This window comes from Thamnophis sirtalis, unplaced genomic scaffold (genome assembly GCF_051295495.1).
Source record: "Thamnophis sirtalis isolate CommonGarterSnake01/CBP01778 unplaced genomic scaffold, rThaSir2_p1.2 scaffold_9, whole genome shotgun sequence".
Taxonomy (NCBI): domain Eukaryota; kingdom Metazoa; phylum Chordata; class Lepidosauria; order Squamata; family Natricidae; genus Thamnophis; species Thamnophis sirtalis.
In genome coordinates this window covers 74,967,674-74,981,387 of record NW_028261389.1, presented here as the reverse complement: position 1 = coordinate 74,981,387, position 13,714 = coordinate 74,967,674, and the positions used below count along the sequence as shown (strand labels likewise).

Here is a 13,714-nt window from a genome sequence, read left to right as displayed (position 1 = left end):
ACAAGAGATAATTTGATATTTAAGTATTCAAGATATATAATAACAGAGTTAGAAGGGACCTTGGAGGTCTTCTAGTCCAACCCCTTGCTCAGGAAGGAAACCTTACGCCATTCCAGACAAAGTGTGGTCCAGTCTCCTCTAGAAAACCTTCAGTGATGAAGCAGCCACAATTTCAAGAGGCCATTTGTTTCACTGGTTAATTGTTCCAACTGTCAGGAAATGTCTCCTTAGTTCTAGGTTGTTTTTCTCCTTGATTTGTTTCCATCCATTGTTTCCTCTCCTTCCTTCTCCTCCCCCCCCCCCCCCTATTTTTCCTCCTTTTGCTTTTATTCAAACTCTTCCAGTGGGGAAAGAGGGAGAGATACAGAGAGAGAGAGAAATAGAGGGAAGGAGAAAGAAAGAAAAAGAAATAGAGAAAGAAAAAGAGAGACAAAGAGAAAGAATATATATGGAAAGAGAGAGGAAAGAAACAAAAATAGAAAAAGAAACAGAATGAAATAGAAAGAAAGAATACACACACACTCACACAAACAGAGAGGGAGAGGGAGAGAGAAATCATATAGAAAGATAGAGAGGGGGAAAGAAGGAAAGAAAGAAAAATAGCAAAAAAAATAAAAATAGAGAGAAAGAAATAGAAAGATATGTGTGTGTGTGTATGTATGTAGAGAGAGAGAGATCATATAGAAAGATAACGAGAGGAGGAAAGAAGGAAGGAAAGAAAAATAGAGAAAGAACTAGAGAAAGAAATAAAAATAGAGAGAAAGAAATAGAAAGATATATGTGTGTGTGTATGTATATATGTATGTAGAAAGAGAAAGAGAGAGAGAGAGAGATCATATAGAAAGCTAGCGAGAGGGGGAAAGAAGGAAAGAAAGAAAAATAGCGAAAGAAATAAAAATAGAGAGAAAGAAATAGAAAGGTGTGTGTGTGTGTGTGTGTGTAGAGAGAGAGAGATCATATAGAAAGATAACAGGGGGAAAGAAGGAAGGAAAGAAAAATAGAGAAAGAAAGAGAAAGAAATAGAGAAAGAAATAAAAATAGAGAGAAAGAAATAGAAAGGTGTTTGTGTGTGTAGAGAGAGAGGGAGAGAGGGAGGGAAGGAAAGAAAAATAGAAAAAGAAAGAAAGAAAGAAAAATAGAAATAGAAAGAAAAATAAAAAGAGAGAGAAAGAATATAGAGAAAAAAGAGAAAATGTAAGAGAAAATATAGAGAAGGAAGGAAGGAAGGAAGGAAGGAAGGAAGGAAGGAAGGAAGGAAGGAAGGAAGGAAGGAAGGAAGGAAGGAGAGACCGCTTTCCTGCAATCACACCCCCCCCCCGATTCCATCAACCACCCCGCCCATCCGCGACCTCGCCTGCCCCCAGAAGGGAGGGGAGAGAAAGCCGCGTTGACCTTACGACCCGGAAGCACTGCCCGGGCCCTTCCACGCGCCGGCACCTGGCAACCCGTGAGCAGGGCCGAGCGATCCCGGCGATCCCAGCCATTGCCGACGCCGCCGGTCGAGATGCTTCGCGGGGCGCCCGAAGGCCAGGCCACGGCCGTCACCAGAGCCTTGTCGGCCGGTACGTGCCGCCCGCCGGTCGCTCACCGAGCGGGAGACGCTAGGGCGGGGGGGGGGGGCAACCCCCGTTTGGGACTGGGGATGCTGAGCGAGCGGCCCGGGCTCTGGGGAGGCGGAGGGGCGAGGGTTGGGGGGCTTCTGGGCAGCGCCTGGTCTTCCGGGTAGGGGTCCCTGGGGCTTCTTCCCTCCTCCTCTCCTTGTCTGCTGTTGAATTCCACCCTGTTGAATTACAGGGACTCTACGGTTGAGGAGGCCTTGGGCTGGCCTTGCCTGGAGAGGGATAGGAGACCATGAAGAAATCCATTGGGAAGGAGCCCCTTCCCCACTGATATTAATACATTTATATGTTGTCTGTCTGTCTGTCTGTCTATCTTTCTATCTATCATCATCATCATCTCTCGTCTCTATATTATATATCAATCTCTCTGTATCTATCAATCATTTATTATCTAATTATATATCCATCTGTCTACATATCATATCTATCTTATCTATCATCTATCTCTAATCATCTATCTTATCTATCATCGAAAGCTGTCACCTATCATCAACTTTATCATCTTTCTTTCATCAAAATGTCATCTATAAACTATATCATCTCTCGCATCTCTTTATCATATATCAATCTCTATCATGTATCCATCCATATTATCATCTATATATATATCTCATCTGTCTATATAGTATCTATCTGTATATCTATCTTATCTATCATCTCAATCTGTCATCTATCTCTAATCATCTATCCTCTTATCTATCATCGAAAGCTGTCACCTATCATCAACTTTATCATCTTTCTTTCATCAAAATGCCATCTATAAACTATATCATCTCTCGCATCTCTTTATCATATATCAATCTCTCTATCGTGTATCCATCCATATTATCATCTCTCTCTCTCTCTCTCTCTCTCTCTCTCTCTATATATATATATATATATATATATATATATATATATCTCATCTGTCTATATAGTATCTATCTGTATATCTATCTTATCTATTATCTCAATCTGTCATCTATCTCTATCATTAAAATATCTATAAACTATCATCTATCAATCATTTATTATCATCTATATATCCATCATCCGTCTACATATCATATCTGTCTGTCTGTCTGTCTGTCTATCTATCTATCTATCATCTATCTATCTATCTATCTATCTCCTCTGTCATCAAAATCTGTCACCTATCATCAACTTTATCATCTTTCTTTCATCAAAATGTCATCTATCATCTCTCGCATCTCTTTATCATATATCAATCTCTCTATCATGTATCCATTATTTATTGTAATTGTAATTTAATAAATTTATATGCTGCCCAATCCCATAGGACTCCCGGCGTCTTATCTATTATCATCTATCTATATATCTCTCATCTGTCTATATAGTATCTATCTGTATATCTATCTTATCTATCATCTCAATCTGTCATCTATCTCTAATCATCTATCTATCTATCATTAAAATGTCATCTATAAACTATATCATCAAAATCTATCATCTATAATAATCAACTGTTTATCCTATCTATCTATCTATCTATCTATCTATCTATCTATCTATCTATCTATCTATCTATCTATATCTCTATATCTAGCTATATATTTCATCTATCTCTTTCATCTGTATATCAACTGTATATCTGTTTCTTTCTATATATCTATACACATATATATCATCTCTATATCATCTGTTATTTATCACCCATCTACCTATGTCATCCATCCATCCATCCAGTTATCTAGCTAGCAAATCCATCCGCCCGTCCATCTCGCAGTTCAAGTACTCTGAGTGGCTTACATCAAGATAATTTGCCTGTCCGGAGGGGATGTCTCTTTTCTCTCTTTTTGTGTTTGGCATTCGATGAAAAGAGGTCAGAATCAGACAACCTGAAGCTTTTCAGGGGATTTGGATTCCTCATTTCCAAGCAGCAGGTTGTTCAAAGATAGTGCTAGAGCCTGGAGTTTGCTTCTCATGTTTGGCCCCTGAAATGTCTTGCAATGGAGAGAAAGAAGCAGAAACTCACACTTGCTTTAATTTCAGGCACGAATTGACCAAAGTGTGAATGTGCCTCTTTAGGTAATAAGGGAACACACTGTTCTTTTGGAAGAAGGGCATCTTTACAGCTTTCACACAAGAAGTTGTTTTTAATACTGCTAAGTTATTGTGTTCCATGTTCTCCTGCTTAACTGAAAAGTTATATATATATATTTCTCGGGGGGTGGGGTGGGGGTCCGTGTGTGTGTGTGTTCTAGCATAACTCTGAAATGCCTGGGCCGCTGAAATGAAAAGGACTGAGTTATATCTATAGTGTCAAGTCATGGTACTTTTGACAGTGATAGTGTGCATTTTGGATTCAAGTTCAGTTAAGATACAGCCTGTTGTGCCTTAAAATGGCTTCTACTGTAAGCACAGTGGCGTTGCCATGGCAACAGCTTGTCAGTACTCCATAAGGGCGCTCCCTCTAATAACAGGATTGGGGTAAATATATACCTGGGCTACACCAGGTTACCAGCTAGTATATATTAAGTCAGGTTTGTCAACAGGCTGACAAAAGTTCCTGAGATGCTTTTTCTCCCTAGTTCAATAACAGATACGCCTGCTGCGTTCATTAATTGAATTTGGAGGCGTTGAAAGACGTCTTGGTTACATCCAATACTGAAATGCATAACCTAATTATTTAAATACTTTCCGTTCTAGCAAGTTATGGGGAATAAGGGAGCTTTAGAAGCAAACTTTCTTTTTTGATAGGTAACAAAAAAAAATCAAGTAGACTGATAGTTGAAGACGTTTGTGCATGTTTCTGTTGTTTGACGTAAATCAATCCTTGATTGATTGTAACATTTTACAATAACTTATCAGAAAGAACAGAAAAATTAGATCATGTTTTGTAGGCCATTTTTAAATAAGGCATTTGATATGCATAATACATTACTATCATTAGTAATGGTGCAATTGCTGTATTCTAGAAGGAAAGAAGGAAGGAAAGACAATATGGATTTTTTTTCATCACTTTGAAAAATCACTTTGTTTCAACCTTTAATTCTGCAGATATCTATTGTTGCTCAGATAAAAGTATTTTCAGGAAGTGAATTTGACTCATTTCTAAAGAACTTCTGATTATAAATGTTTGTATAGATTGTTTGTCTTGTGTTGTGGTCTTCCGGTGACCTGCGAAGCTGGCAGCAGCGTCAGACAGAGAGGAGGTTTGGGAGGAACCTGAGCCAGTCCTGGAGTCTGGGGAAGGCTCGGACGAGGGCTCTGTGTTGGAGGCAGAGAGGGGGCCAGGGCCATCTGAGAGTTGTTATGCTGCCTGTGGAGCATCCATAGTCAGAAAGCAGCAAGGAAGAGGAATGTGGCTCCCCCTGTATCCAGTGCACCCATGCACAGAGCTGCCAGAAGGCAAGAACAGTTAAGACAGAAGAAATGACCTGGGAGTAAGGCTTAGAGGTGATTGGCCCCTCCCATAAGACATAAAGGAGGAGCAAAGGCACGTGAGCCTTTGCAGGAAGCAACTTAGTTCATGCTGGTCAGTTTATTTTCTGAAACTCCATTTTGACTCTTTGCTCCATGTGACCTTGCCAAGCTAATTGCCAATTCAGTCTTTGGCAGCGCTTCAAGGAAGATAAAGGCGGGTGCTTATCAACCTTATCCCGAAAGACTTTGGCAGCTTACTGTAGGACTTTTAAAAACTATTTGGGACTCATTACGGGCTGTAAATGAACATAATTCACAGCCTTTGAAATAAAAAGAGGGTTTGGGGGACTAAGCGTGTGCTTTTTACTGTAACAAGAAGCCTAGGTCTGAACATCTTGGTCACAGGCTCCACTTGCAAAAGAATATACTTTTCTGGCTATTTTTGTGGTTTACATTGGCTTTACTCAGTTTCAATTGTCCTTTTATGCGTCCTTTATTTCAATCTTGACTCTGGTAACTACATAAACAATTCTCTGGACAACACTATGGGAAGTGGTTTGGCAATAGTTTATTCTTGGGTGCTTTTCAGCTTCTCAGTTTAAGTTTGAAAGAAAGCGAATAGACCAAAATTGCCCAGTTGGCTTTAGTACATATGAGAAGACTCCCCATTTATTTATCTGTAACTGCATTTGTATTTATTAGTTCGTTAAGCATATAAAAGGTAGCATGTATAAATATAAACATGGACATGAATGAAAGAAATGAATATGAATAAATGGGGACAATAGGACAGGGAGGGTAGCATTGAACATAGCTTCGTCCCCCTATTTTCCCCACAACAGCAATCCTATGAGATGGGATGGGGACTGGCCCAATGTCACCTAGCTGGCTTTCATGCCTAAGGCAGGACTAGAACTCCCAATCTCCTGGTGATTGGCCCAAAATCAACAAGTTGGTTTTCATGCCTAAGGCAGGACTAGAACTCCCAGTCTCCTGGTGACTGGTCCAGAGTCACCCAGCTGGCTTTCATGCCTAAAGCGGGACTAGAACTCCCAGTCTCCTGGTGACTGGTCCAAAGTCACCCAGCTGGCTTTCATGCCTAAGACAGGACTAGAACTCCCAGTCTCCTGGTGACTGGTCCAAAGTCACCCAGCTGGCTTTCATGCCTAAGACAGGACTAGAACTCCCAGTCTCCTGGTGACTGGCCCAAAGTCACCCAGCTGGCTTTCATGCCTAAGGCGGGACTAGAACTCCCAGTCTCCTGGTGAAGGGCCAAAGCCTCCGAGCCAGATTTCACGTCTAAGGCAAAACTAGAACTCACTGCCTCCCAGTTTTTAGCCTGGTGCCTTAACCCCTAGACCAGACTGTCTGTCTGTCTCTGTCTCTCTCTCTCTCTCAGCTGCCGCAGTTCAATGATAGGGCACCCTATAACAAATGGCATCTGATAGAGAGGACCTCTCTATCTCTTTGGGGATGCATCACCCGTTTCACTTTTGTTCCCATACTTGCCTTCCCAGCTTCCGTCCTCTGCCAGGTGGAGCCCGTGGGAAGATGGTTCGAAGCCTTTGTCAGGAGGAGAAACATAAACGTTTCTGCCTCTTTCCAAGAATTAGAAGACGAGAAGGAACTCTCGGAAGAGTCGGGGGACGAAGAGCTACAGCTAGAAGAATTTCCCATGTTAAAAACTCTGGATCCCAAAGATTGGAAGGTACATCATAATGTTGCGCCCTTTGACTTTGCTGGTCAGAAGGTCACGAAAGATAAGCACACAACTCTGGGACACTGCAGAACCGTCATAAATATGAGTCGCTTGCCAAGTCTCTTGTTGATCTCACAACCATGGAGATGCTGCAACAGTCGTGGGAAAAACGGTCGTAAAACGGTCATTTTTTTTCTCCAGTGCCCATTGTAACTTCAAACTGTCACCACACAAACTGTTGCAAATCTATTTGTTATAAGCAAAATAGCACTTAGCAACAGCACTTAGATTTATATCGGTATTTTGCAGCCCTCTCTAAGCGGTTTACAGAGTCAGCCTCTTGCCCCCAACAACCTGAGTCCTCATTTTACCCACCTCGGAAGGGATGGAAGGCTGAGTCAACCTTGAACCGATCAGGATCGAACTCCTGGCAGTGGGCAGAGTGAGTCTGCGATAGAGCATTCTAACCACTGAGCCACGAGGAACGAGACTAAGAAAGGGAGGGAGGGAGAAAGGAAGGAAGGGCAATAGAACTTAAATTTATATATCGCTTCAGAGTGCTTTATAGCCCTCTCTAAGTTTGCAGAGTCAGCATATTGTCCCCAACAATCTGGGTCCTCATTGTAAGCCACTTAAAATCAAGTAGGTAAGCAGCCCCCAGGTTTATGTATCAACACAGGTAGTCCTCGACTTACAACAGTTCATTTAGTGGCCATTCAACAGCAATAGCACTTAGACTTATATACTGCTTCACAGTGCTTTACATCCCTCTCTAAGTGGTTTATAGAGTCAGCCTATTGCCCCCCAACAATCTGGGTCCTCATTTTACCCACCTCAGAAGGGAGGGGGAAGGCTGAGTCAACCTTGAGCCTGGTGGGATTTGGACTGGCAAATTGCAGGCAGTCAGCAGAGGTAGCCTTGCAGTACTGTTCTCTCGCCACTGTGCCACCGAGGCTGCAGTAACTTCAGTACTGGCAAGACAGACAAGAGAACTGGATAAGGGAGAGACGATGGGGATGGGGAAAATATAATTCCTTCATGTTATGGTTTCTCTTATTATTAACCTGAGGCTGCTATAAATATTCATGTTTTTTTTTTCCCTTCCCAGAATCAGGATCACTATTCAGTTCTTGGATTGGGAAGGTTAAGATACAAGGCCTCTCAGAAACAGATCAAAGCAGCTCGTAAGTTCGCCAAGCGTTCGTGGGAAATTGGTAAAATAATAAAACTTCTTCTCCCTAAGTTGAATTTTTTTGTTTCGTCACAGTCGCTCATAGGCTGCAAGGTAAGAGTGGGACAAGGGGACAATTTAACGTCCTTCCTTCAACTAGATTACACCCTCCTGGACAAGGTTACATCCATATCTAACTGGGGTAACATCCATGTGCCATAAGATTCTTTTTTTATTATTGTTTTAAACACTTAAACACATCGACAAAAACATACACATAACTTACAAACAATCCCGGAACTGCATGTTCCTTTTACAGCAGGTACCTATCGGTGCATCTTTACAGTTATTGTTTCCCCTACTATACATTCTAATTTTACATTTGTGGCCATTTGGTTTCTTATTTCTTTACTTAGTTGTTTATGTTTAGTCATTTGTATCAGACAATCAAATGTCCCTTGTTCTATTGTATATCTTTTTCTACTTTTGTATATCCTATTTTTCCCTACCTTCTTATCACTCTCTCCTACTTCTTCTACAATACATTTCCTGATTTCTTATTTCTATCATCTAACCATTTGTACCATTTTCCCCAAACTAAATGGTTACTCTTTTTTTCCCCCCAATATATTTTTATTATTTTTACATTTAAAACAATGCAGTACCGCAAAGTCGAAGTGACCATACCTTCACATTATATACAGCTAGTCTCAACCATTAACAATTAGCCTACTTAATACATTGTCTATCCTTCTGTCCAATCCCAATATATACAGTTGGTTCCAGTCTTGTCACCTTGTCTTATACCAGTCATAAAAGCTGTTCCAGACTTCAAAATATTCTGATTCCCCTTTATTTTTAAGTTCAAGAATGATCCTATCTGCTTCCGCACAGGCCAATACTTCTGATTATATCTAGCTCTGATGGTGTATTTTCTTTTTTCAAATTCTGCACAAAAGTTATGCGCGCTGCAGTTAGTACATGTATAATTAAATAAAGTGTTCGAAAGGTTGCCTGAGTTCATGTGTAATGGAACTGGGCTTGATTTTATTTTCCTTAATCCATAGATAAAGCCATGGTCCTTAAGCACCATCCTGACAAGCGGAAAGCAGCAGGAGAACAAATAGGTGAAGGTGACAATGATTATTTTACCTGTATTACAAAAGGTAAGAACTAGCAAGTATAGCACTAAATAGAAATTAAGTTGTCTTATCAGGCCATAGGTGTGTATCAGCTGATCAGTTTTCATGCCCAACCTTTGCCTTATGAATGGGCCACTATCTATAAATATATATTTTTTTACTGTCTGTACTTCCTACTTTCATTTTGACTTTTATATCGTGCTGTAAGCAGCTGAGTTACGTTTCCTTGTTCCCTCCAAGTGCTCCAGTTGATTGATTCTACCCCTCAAACCCACCTTGTTTAATTCCTCTGAACAACACATCCACCCACACATATACAGACCAGTTGTATTACGCTAAAATATCCCCAAAGGCATGGGAAGAAGATGGCAACCAAGTGCAGCAGTCATTCTGAACGCTGTGGCCTGCCAGCAGCCAGCGGAACTGACAGCAGATTCGGACAGTGAGGAGGTTGGGGAGGAACATGGGCCAATCCTGGAGTCTGGGGAAGGCTCAAATGAGGGCTCTGTCGGAGGCAGAGAGGGGGCCAGAGCCGTAGGCCAGTTAACAGCTGCCTTCAGAGTCAGACATCAGTGAGACAGACAAACAGCTGGAGTCTGTTCCCAGAGTGTGCATGCGCAGAGTTGCCAGACAAAGGGAACAGCTAAAGAACAGGGGTCAACTTGGAAGTGAGGTCACAGGTGGATGATGAATGGCCCCTCCCAGAGGAAATAAAAGAGGAGCAAAAGGGGAGTGGAGTTTGCAGGAGACAATTCATTTGCTTAATTGGTTCGTGACCCTCTGAGACTCCTTGCCAAGTTTTGCAGATCTCAGCCTGCCAGCTCTCCAAGCCAGATAAGGTCTGTGACTGTAAATCCTCCCTTGAAAGACTCCCTTGAAGGAGCAGAATTCACAATAATAACGGGTTTTTGCCGGGATGAGGAGTTTGCTGCATGTTCTTAAGAAGCCGAGATCAGAACAGACCCAATAAAAACAGAAGAATTGGGGTTGGGGTGAGGGTGAAGTGAAAACAGTCTGGGGACACAACTTTGTGTTACAAAAAATTAGGAAGCAACTGTTCAATGTAAATAGACCCAGGAGTGAGTTATCACAGGCATGGGAGAGAATAAGTGGACCTTGGCAGTAAAATTCCTTGTGAAATTCCTGTGCAGGTAATCTTCAATTGAGAACTATTCGTTGAGTGACCGTTCAAAGTTACAACGGTATTGGGGGGGAGGGAAGTGACTTATGCACCTTTCCCACACTTGAAACGGTAACAGCGTCCCCATGGTTCCATGATCAAAATTCAGACGATTGGCAACTGGCATGGATTTGTGACGGTTGCAGTGTCCTGGGGTCATATGATTCCCTTTTTGCGACCACCTGACGAGCAAACTCAGTGTGGGAAGCCAGATTCACTTCACACCCATGTTACTAACTTAACGACTGCAGAGATCCCCGCTAGCACCTATGGCAAGACAGGTCATAAAATAGGGCAAAAAACTCACTTAACAATTGTCTTGCTAAGCTAGAAAAATGCGGCTGCTCTATTGTAGTCATAACTCAAGGACTACCCGTGTTGGTTCTTAATTATTCTGAGAACTGTATTGTTACCTTATAGTTTTCAAATACCTGATCTTGGGAGATTAAAGATGGGTGTTCATTTGAGCCTATTGATTCTATTTTCTTTAAAAGGCCAGAAAAGCGAGAAAAGATAAGAAGGAGAAGCATTAACTTCCAACTCTCTCTGTTGCCGTAAAATAAGGCATTAACATCAAATCACTTTTTTTGTTTCTTCATAATAATATAAACAAGCCATTTCTATAAAAATCTATCAATCTAATCGATAAAACCCAAAGTCAATATTTCATTCTTTTCCACTTCAAGTGCAAAGTTCCCTCTCTCTATGGGCCATTGCCAGCTGCTCTTCTAGATTCCGACATGCCAGCCAGTTGGTCATTTTGGGCTCTGGAGTGCTAGAAAACTGCCCGATAAATAGCCTGAAAATGGCAAAAAAACAGGACACTTTTCAGGCTTGTTTGGGGCCATTTTTCAGGCTACAAACGGCCTGAAAATGCCCCCCCCCCCCCCAAAAGGCATGCACACGCCGGCCAGCTGGTCTTCGGTTTTCCGGCGCTCCAGCGCACGCATACGCACACGAATGCACGCGTGTTCCGGTTTGGGCACTCAATGCCAAAAAGGTTTTGTCATCACTGCTTTATTCTATCCCAGTGTTTCTCAACCTTGGCAACTTGAAGATGTCCGGACTTCAACTCCCAGAATTCCCCAGCCAGCGAATGCTGGCTGGGGAATTCTGGGAGTTGAAGTCTGGACATCTTCAAGTTGCCAAGGTTGAGAAACACTGTTCTATCCATTTAATAAATAAATGTCTTAATTTTAACCTTCCAGCCTACGAAACATTATCGGACCCTGTGAAAAGAAGAGCGTTTAACAGCATAGACCCTACTTTCGACAACACCATTCCTTCCAAAAGCGAAGCCAAGGAAAACTTCTTCGAGGTGTTTGCCCCCGTTTTTGAAAGGAATGCCAGGTAAGCCTTTTTATTTTTATTTTTGGGTTAGACTCTCAGGGATTCCTCCTTCCCCTCTCTGGGAACGTTATTGTGCTTTTCAAATCTTTTCAAGCCGTCGTTGGATTTCCTTGAAGGTCCGCTTACGGGGGATGAAAAACAGAACAGTCGGTTCCTACCTTTATGTTTGGCAGATTGGCAGGAAAACACACTGGAGTGTAAAGCAATTTGTTCGACTGTACATACAGGCAGAATCTGGATGACATTGAAACAGTTTCATTGCTTTGCCTGGATTGTGGATACCAAAAACGTTGAATAACAGAGTTGGAAGCAGTGGTGGGTTCCGGATCCCGTTCCAACCCCGTATGGGTCCCCTTACTTAAGGATGTCCCATCTACTGCAGGCGTGTTAAACACATGGCCTGCGATAGGCCGAGTTGTCCCAGAGGGCCATCCTGGAGACAGCGAGGGACATCCCGTGCCACCCCGGCCACGCCACCCCACTAGACCGCAAGGAGTAGGCCACACCCATCCCAGGCCCCCAAGGGCAAACAAAATCCTGGCCGCAGTGGGATCGAGTTTGACACCCCTGATCTAGTGGGGCCCAGAAGAAGGGCCTTCTCCGTGGTGGCTCCCTCCCTATGGAACATCATCCCTGCGGAGATCAAATTGGCCTCCATTCTGACGCTCTTTTGGAAAGGCCCCAAAGATAGGGGTTTTATCAGCAGGCCTGGTGACCCTAAGGAGATATGGAGTCCATCAAGTGGTTTGCTTGATTGTTGCCACCAGAGTGAGTTGGATGGCCATGTGTACTTCCTTAATAAATTAAACAAATGTAACATTGGCAGCATGATGATGTCATATTGCAGTTCTGTTTCATGTTAAGAGTTTAGTTGCTTGGGGTAGCATGTTAGACCATTTGATATATTATTTCTTTCTGGATTTGAAATCCCCCTAAAATAAAATTAAAAAATGCAGCTCTTTAGATGTGGGGAACAATGCTGGAGATGCGGTTTCTGCAAAAAAAAAATAATGTATGTTTGTTTGCTCATTTGCTACAGATGGTCAAATAAGAAAAATGTTCCTAAGCTTGGGGATCTGAACTCATCCTTCGATGAGGTGGATGCCTTTTATTCTTTCTGGTAAGTGAATTAATTCTGCCACTTTTTTTAATCAGGATCATACAGATGAAACCTATAGGAAAAGCAAATAGAGAATGAATAAGAAATTGTAAATCTATACAAGGAAAATAAAATATTGTGGACTTTAGCTTTTATTTAATTAACCTGCTTCCTTTCTTTTTGTTTTCCTCATCTTCCCTAGAATAAACTATCATGAGTATAACTAACTGAGTTTCAAACACCAGAGAGCATAGATCAAACATTGGTAATAGGGTAAGATAGACAGGATAGGGTAGGATAGGATAGGATAGGATAGACTAGGAGGAATGGAGAATAGAGTAAAGTAGAACAGAACAGAAAGTATGGAATGGAATGGAGAATAGAATAGAAAATACGGAATGGAGAATAGGAATGGAATGGAATAGAATAGAATTACAGAGTGGGAAGGGGCCTTGGAGGTCTTCTAGTCCAGTGGTTCCCAAACTTGGCAACTTTAAGACTTGTAGACTTCAACTCCCAGAATTCTCCAGCCAGCAGAGCTGGGGAATTCTGAAAGTTGAAATCCACAAGTCTTAAAGTTGCCAAGTTTGGGAACCACTGTTCTAGTCCAACCCCCTGCTTAGGAAGGAAAGCCTATACCATTTCAGTCAAATGGTTATCCCATCTCTTCTTAAAAACTTCCAGTCAGAATGCTGGTGGGAAGATTCTGGAAATAGAACTACGCACATCTTTTAAGTAGCAGAGGTTGAAAAAACTCTGATCTACTATATAAGTGTGATATTAAGTTTTGGGTTTGGAAAACGGGCTTTTATTTTTACTAACCCATGGATTTACATAAGTAGTCAAAGCCTGCTCTCTGTCATGCTGTATTTAGTCTGCTATGTAAAACACATATTAAAAGGACGAAAATCTATGTGGCAGTATAGAATATTACTCTGCATGTTTTATGATTCTTGCGGTTTTTGTTGTATATGGTGTTTCCATATCAGACTACAAAAAATAAAAGTGATATTTCCTGCTTTCTAATCTGGAATCTGCATATTAACAATATGGACTATTAAAAAAGGCTTTTAAATTATATTAAGGAG

General features: G+C 41.7%; 1 protein-coding gene across 4 annotated transcripts in view; it reads left to right on the top strand.

Moving 5' to 3' along the window:
* The first annotated feature begins 1,401 nt into the window (after nt 1-1,401).
* Nucleotides 1,402-13,714, top strand: part of DNAJC2 (DnaJ heat shock protein family (Hsp40) member C2) — a 30,211-nt gene continuing 17,898 nt past the window's right edge. For 3 of the 4 annotated variants that reach the window (XR_015697629.1, XR_015697628.1, XM_087722287.1), the window contains exons 1-6: nt 1,409-1,562; nt 6,503-6,693; nt 7,793-7,868; nt 8,923-9,021; nt 11,386-11,527; nt 12,567-12,647. Coding sequence is in view for 2 of the 4 variants with exons in the window: in XM_087722287.1 (XP_087578413.1) it covers nt 1,505-1,562; nt 6,503-6,693; nt 7,793-7,868; nt 8,923-9,021; nt 11,386-11,527; nt 12,567-12,647 (647 nt within the window). In the remaining 2 variants the exon portion in view is untranslated. Of the gene's footprint in view, nt 1,563-6,502; nt 6,694-7,792; nt 7,869-8,922; nt 9,022-11,385; nt 11,528-12,566; nt 12,648-13,714 lie in introns of all 4 variants that reach the window. The other variant, XM_087722288.1, reaches the window with a different exon arrangement.